Genomic DNA, 7,500 nt, shown 5'->3' with positions numbered 1-7,500 from the left:
AGTTTGCTATGGATCTTTTCTTTGAAAGGCTTACAACAGCGCAAGTAATTAGGTCCTTGAATTAGTTCTTTCGATTCTGCTAAAAGTCCCCTATGTTATGCCGTTTTAAAGTATAACTTGATCCATTTGACACGAGCTCTGGCTACAAAGCGGGCACAAAAACGGGATACCCGACATGATAAACGGATTTTTCAACATGATAACGCCTCGACCGCATATTGCAAAACCGGTCAAAAGCGTTTCAGAAAGCGTCGAAACCAAGCCGCTGTATACACTCAGACATTGTTCTTTCTGAATAATACTTGTTTGGTTGCTTGGATAATTGTTTGGCAGCACAGCACCTCACTCTTTGTGGAAGTATCGAAAAATGCATAGTTGACTAGATTGCTTTAAAAAGATAAGAAGTTATTTCAACATGGAATTCGAAAATTCCCTGCAAGGTAGAAAAAAGTAGTAGCCAGCGATGTGCAATCTTAGGATTAATGTAATTATTCTCTTGCCTTTGAATATGCAAGTGTTTTGTTGAGCCAAAAAAAAACTAATTCAGGGACCTAATAGTTTAACGAAAATGAGCTAATACTGCACTCTCGGAATCGGAATGGACTCAATGAATGGGGGTATAATATATGAACGGTGCACCGCGGTGCATGCTTGAACCCCGCAGCCTGTAAGGAATGTGGAATTCTTAATTTATATCCACGATGATGGCTACTTAATCATCCATGATTCATGGGGAGCGATCGTGGAGCGAGTATCAACGCCATTTTAGGGACAGCAATCGAGCAGCAAAGCTCGCAATTAAAGGAAGAAGAAGAAGAAAAAACCGCATAAAAAAGCAACAAGAGATTCATACTGTTCCACAAAAGTGCGACCGTGGCAAAAGCAGCATGGGTTTCGCTTCATGCCTTGAACAAGAACTTGTATATGAAATTAACTGACCGCGTGGCAATAGTTCATCCATAGCAGTATATTTGCCTTTTGCGACCACATTGGCGTTATTTCTCCTCCTCCTCCTCCTCTTTCCTTCACTGCTGCTGCAACTTAATCTTCCCACTTGAGTGGGTGATAATGGATGCTGCAGCAGTACGGATGACGTCGCTGATCGTCTGCGTCGTTTGCGACATCCCGTGGTGTGAATAAGCGCTCTCGAGCAACACGACCAACACCACGCAATGGTTGCGTTGCGTTTACATTGAACGATTGAAATCACCTCCGAAATTAGTACACAATCTCTATAAGTGCTTTGGCTTTTTTTGTTTGTTTGTTTTTGAAATACATTAAATCTTGGCTAGCGATCCGATGCTGTTGTCCGCTGATTGATCCGTTGTCGGTTACACTGGACCACATCGCCCGGCGACGTCAGGTGATATTAATCTTCTCCGATGACCTGACAGAATTCATTATCATACCCGCAACGTTTCTAAACGCAAGGGTCGCGGTTACATATTACAAAAGCTTCAGCTTCTCGAGGACTACCTTTCGCAAACTGCCTGCGGCCATACTTTGGTGGTCGAATAATATTCGACTTTAATTAATTGGCTCTCGTTATTGCTATTAATCTTGATGCTTTTTTTTTGTCTCGGCAAGGCCGCATGGAGCAGGAGAAAGAGCAGAAGCTTAGCAGCTTCCGTGAGCAGCAGCAGCAGCACCAGACCGACCATGATCGCATGATCACCCCGGGATCATGGTCCGGGTTTCTGCTGTGTTTTCCCTCCCCTGTGATGGAGAAATGAGCGGAAAAAGGAAAGAACAAGATCAGCTCGAGACACACACACACACAATATAATGTAGCCAAACGAGTCCAACGGTAGCTCAACGGGAGAAGATCAGCTCCGTATAGACCCCGTCGGGACTGCCACTTGATAGCCGCGATAATCGGCGGTGAGTGATCATCGAGCAGGGGTGGGGAAGGGGGGGGGGGTGCGCTCCACACGCGCGCGCCCCCTAGTCCGCCGTATGGTGAGGTAGATCGATCAAGAGATAACACCTGTATTCGGCCACGGAATTGATGCTCATTTGGTTTATCAAATAAATAATGCTACCATCATCTTGTCCCGTGCGGCATGTGATTGTTGTGGCCTGGGGAGAGGATCGTGGCAGTAGCGGTGGAAGATCGAAACTCCGGTAGCTTTGTCGAATGGTGATCGTGCCCATCACCCGAGGTGGTCCCGTATATCTTGCTCTCTCTCTCTCTTTCTCTCTCTCTCTGTCGAAAGAACGCTTCGTTCGGATTCCGGAGCCGTTTGTTATGATGGCTACTGGTCTTTGTATGCAGCATTTTCCTGCACAATAGAAATCATTCAAGAAGCGGATTTGCGGCCACGACGAGCGGCCAGCATGCTGCTGCTGGAGGACCGGTCTCGATCTTGATCCAGACCAGATCGTTCCAGAACCAGCGTCCCGTGGTTTAGCATATCTTTTGTCCGTTGGCCATAGCATAGTTGCCGCTAGCGTCGTCATATGGATCCTAATAACAAATTTCACAGAAGACACTCAAAAATGATCAATGGGCGAATATATTAATGATGATCACGTCGATCATGGCGCTCCCATGGCGTTACTGTCGTGCTGCCGGCGGTCACTCGCCAACCTCCCCCCAACCCCTTTTTTTGAAATCATTTGTTTTGTGTACGACGAAGAATTTATTAGTCACGAATTGACCCGTAACTAATCATTCCGGTGTATGAAAGAGAGAGAGAGAGAGTGAAGGGGAATAAATTACCTTCCTTAGTGGGACATAATTCATAACGAAATTGGTGGCCTCTGGTCTCTGGTACCGGTGACGCTCTTTTGAGGTCTCGTGCGCGAGCGACCCGGAAAGGAAATGAAGGAAATATTAGAGAATTCGACAAACGACAAACGACGTTGCACCGTTCGATCTCGGTATGCAAATGCACCTGGAGCGTACAGGACCAATGCTCTGTCAGGTTAATATGTCGATCCGATCCGAGATGATCCGGATCGCGACAATAGATGGAGCGAGAGTCGCTCTGCTAGCTAATAGGTTATCGTGGGGTGGGCTAGTATTTACCAGCCGATCGATCGGGAATGCGCGGAATCGAATCGACAAAACCAACCAACAAACAAACAGACAAACATATAAATAAATAATTGCTTTAGATGTAGATTTATGGGCTTCAGGTGGCCAGCATCGCTCGGCCAAGGATTTGGAGGCTGGAAAAGGGAAGGAACTCGAAACGGATTGTTTCGTAAAGTAAGCCAACTGGAGGAGGCCCCGAGGGGGGCTCAGTGCATATGGACTGAATTCCTTTGGCACGACGACAAAACGCAGACGCAAAGAAGTGTGACATGTCTCGCCCCGGATCCCGGATGGTCGCGAGCGCAGACTCCTTCGTGTTCCGCAGTTCCGCGATCGGTGGGGTCTTTGCTCGCCCGCTGGTTGTGGTCCATGATTTATGATTATGAATTTTCGTCCCACTAAAAACAAACGGATGCTGGAGTGGGGAGGGGCCGAGTCCGATGAACGACGGATGAACGAATGAACCGCGGTGTTTGGCGTCGTCGTCGTCGTCGTAGTCGGCGTTGCGAAGGTCGTTGTAAAGCAGCACCACGTTGCCAGCGGCGACCTCGCTGTAAGGGAGAGGCCCAAAAACAATTTGTCATTTTAATGGTAGTTATTCTACTTCTTACCTTTCTATACTGCCTTCTCTCTACTAGAACCGGTGGAAATTCACTCACTACGAACGATGCACTTTGCCGGTTCAGCGCCATCTGCGACCAAAAATGGTGTGAAATTTCTACTGTTTGAAGTAGTAATTGTAGTAGCTATATCGTTATAATATGCAGGCCATTGGTCACTTTGATCCCTCACACTCACTCATCCTTCGCTTTCTCCGTTCTTTCTCCCCCCCCAAAACAGGTATGGCGCTGGTTATGATCTGGCGGCCCGGCGGAAAAATGCAACACGCGAATCAACCGCAACGCTCAAAGCGTGGCTCAACGAGCACAAGAAGAACCCGTACCCGACGAAGGGGGAGAAAATTATGCTAGCGATCATCACGAAGATGACGCTGACGCAGGTGTCCACCTGGTTCGCGAACGCGAGGCGACGGCTCAAGAAGGAGAACAAGATGACGTGGGAGCCAAAGAACAAGACAGACGACGACGACGATGCAATGGTGTCGGACGACGACAAGGACAAGGACGACCTCGATCCGGATAAGGGTGTTGGTGGTGGTGGTGGTGGTGGCGGCCGTGATCACAAAGGTAAGTGGCTTGTGGCTGTGACTGTCCACTAAACCCCCTCCCCCCACCCACTCTCCTTCCCACGCGCGCGAGTAGAGATCGTGATCATGCCTAGAGGAATTTGTCCATCCCACTTCCCGACCCCGGGGACGACGACGTGCAGGCATCCTGCTGTGCTGCTGCTGCTGCTGCTGGAGCTGGATGTTAATTTTTCATCCTCCCATGAAGCGGAACATTAGGTTTTTCGCTTATATTCTCACGGGAAAATCCTTCCCAACGTCAACCCAGGCCCAGGGCCCGGTTTTCCCGAGGATGCCGCCGTCGAGTAGGCCCTGGAATCTCTCTCCCTGTCTCTGTCTTTCTCTCTCTGCCTCTCTCTGTAGTGGAGGGGGCGCTCTAATGCGCCACGAGACGGTGATGATGTTGTTTACTTTTCTTCTTATAATCATCACTCCTCGATGGCGGCGGCGGCACGCGCTTTCTTTCGCTTCACTTCCATGTGTGTGTGTGTGTGTGTGTGTGTGTGTGTGTATGTGTTCACATACGCGAGCGCCACTCCCGACGCCGACGCCGAATCCCAGACAAAGACCGCGTACAATCGATAATGCTACGGCTAAGTGATGATCATAATCACGGTAGCAGTCAGGCGGAGGCGAGTTGTGGAGCTGCTTTTAGCCCACGTCAACGCCTGCTGGAGAAAGCAATCCCCCCCCTGACTCCGCTTCTGTTTGCCGCCAGGATACACCCAGGCTCCGCAGCCCCGAAAAAGAGAGAGAGAAGGGATGTTGCCAGTGCCAGCCAGCTTCGTCCTTGCAGCTTCGTCCTTGCAGACGCAATCTCGGCCCTTTTCGGTCATGGCAGCAACAGACCAAGTAGGCTGGTTTATGCTAGCAAAGTTGTACTGTATGTGCGTGTGTGTTTGTGTGCGCGTCTGTAGGACGGTAATTTACGACGTCGACATACGTTTCTCGCTAGAAAGTCATTTATAATATGAAACTTTAATGTGTTTATTAAGGGTGGTGCTGGCGGAGGGGATGGATGATGATGATGATGACGGGGGATGGGTGGTTTTTTAGCGCCCGACTTAAAATGCTCGCTAAAAAAAACCCCAGGCATGACAAGGACGATGGACGATGAAGAGATGGAAGCACTTTTAAGGGTCTTTCGTTTCGCCGACTTTAAAAGAAATGCTGCTCACAACGGTCGCGATGTCGATGCGAGCGCCGCTTGGGTGGCAGTGTTCTAAATTGCGCATTTCATTGGGCGATGTTCACTCCCCGGCGAAGGAGGCTGTGCAATTGTGAATTATGAGCCGCGTAATTATGGATGGTTGGCCATTTTTGGGCCGGTCTTCATGCCAAGTGTTCCTGGAATGGAACACATGCTTTATGGCTTCTGTGTAAATGCATATCGCTCAAAGAGACACAATTCATCTTCCATCTACAACCGTTCAGTGCATTCGTTTTTTTGAAAGTCCGTTTTTACAAAACGCCTTTTCGAATGGAATGCATTATTAAATAGACCCTTTCGCTGCTAGTTCGTCAGCAATCAATATTCGTTACGTCCTAGAAACTCTCCTGCTTGCTACTCTGGAATTCAGCGTACGAGTGTCCGGGACCGCGAGTACGCGAGAGCCGAGGATTTATATGAAATTATAATCAAGAGGAAATTTCCACAACCGGAGCACGCCGCCGGAGCGGGCTTCGTTCTTAATTTAATTTGAATAATACCCAAAGCGACCACACTCCGGTCCACTCTCTGGAAATTCTGGAAATAGTTCGCCCTGATTGGATGCTCGACGGTGAAAACGGTGCATAATTTGTGGCCCCGTTTTTCGTTCCGTTACGGTTTTGAAAATAATAGGCGAATCGAGTATTGACGAAAGAATGAAAAATGCCATCACGGGAGGCCCCACACCGGGAGGCATGGCAACGGCAACGGTAACGGCGGACGCCGGACGGCATTTAATTAATTGATGAAATCGGTACGATTTTAATTAGTGATGAATTCCTGGCGAAATGTGTCGCCAGCACCAGACCGCTGACCGGCCCAAAAACCGGAAAGAAGAAGAAGAGGAGAGGATGAAGCGTGGTGGTATCTGTCGCGCATCAGGAAGGCATCCCCGGCCACTGGCAGGATTCGAACCACAGGACTTTGCTGTTGCCTTCTGGTGCGCGCGAAAAACGCGGAAACAGCTGCTAATAGCGAAACTAATCCTTGACGATGGCGACACTGTAACGCAGTAGGCAAAGGAGCAGCAGAACAAGATTCCTCGCTCGCTCTCTCTCTCTCTCTCTCTCTGTCTATCTCGTCAAATCTGACTGTCAAAGACACGTCTCGTGATGGATTCAACAAATTGAAATACCGTAAACTATGCGCCCCGGTCCCGGATCCATCCATAATCCATCACCATCTGGACCAAAACTCCAACACCAGAAGAAGAACGCACCGACCGAAGGATCGAAAGGAGTGGCCGCCAACTCCAGCTATTTACTCCAGGGGGCATGCGGTGACACATTTTTCGTGAAAATTAAAATCATTTCATCCATTTGACAGAAGGGAGGAACGGGCACATACGCCCCGGGAGTGGGAAAGGGCGTGGAAAAGGGACAGGCCAGAATCTGCCACGGAACCTGAACCCTGGTCAGCGTTGAGAAGGGATCATTAGGCAATGCATAAATACGATAATTGAAAGTCGCATCGGAGGGATGATGCACGCGAGAAGTCCCGGGCGCCGGGCACTCAGAGTGTCATCTGTTCACTTTCGAGATTCCCGAGGAGCAGTCGCGTCGAGACCATCGACCATTGGAGATCGACCGCCAGAAAACTTGACAGCTCGCTCCGGCGAAGGGTCACGGATACGGATACAGAGCCACAGAGACGACAACTGGCGCTACTACTACTGTTGCTGTTGACGTGAGGTTCCGTTGAAAACTCAAAACAAACCCCCGGGAGGGTTTTTGCTCCGGCGGCCGGTGACGCGAAGCACCGGGGAAATGGTTGACACATTCCCCGGGCCCGGGCTGTTCCCTGCGGGCTTATGAAAGCCTCTTTATCGAGTCTACTACTCTGTTACAAAGCCAGCATCACCGGCCATATAGCGACTGGCGGGCTATCCGAGCTAAAGTGCCAAAAGGAGAGGGAACTGCTGCCAAGTTTCTGCCTCCCGCTCGATCCCGGGGCCCGGAGGCCAGGGGCCAATGAATATCTAAATAACAAGTGGCATTTTCACTTAACTTAATCGGATAATGGATATATTATCACGCACAGTCATCAAGATTTCTCGTCCTCATC

General features: G+C 49.4%; 1 protein-coding gene across 1 annotated transcript in view; it reads left to right on the top strand.

Moving 5' to 3' along the window:
* LOC125957070 (homeobox protein caupolican-like) overlaps nt 1-7,500 on the top strand; it is a 61,077-nt gene that overhangs the window by 47,245 nt on the left and 6,332 nt on the right. The window contains exon 4 of the mRNA XM_049689478.1: nt 3,881-4,227. Coding sequence (XP_049545435.1) covers nt 3,881-4,227 — 347 coding nt within the window. The remainder of the gene's footprint in view (nt 1-3,880; nt 4,228-7,500) is intronic.

Source organism: Anopheles darlingi, chromosome 3 (assembly GCF_943734745.1).
Source record: "Anopheles darlingi chromosome 3, idAnoDarlMG_H_01, whole genome shotgun sequence".
In the NCBI taxonomy this organism is placed as follows: Eukaryota; Metazoa; Arthropoda; class Insecta; order Diptera; family Culicidae; genus Anopheles; species Anopheles darlingi.
This window is presented reverse-complemented; position numbering and strand designations above follow the sequence as displayed.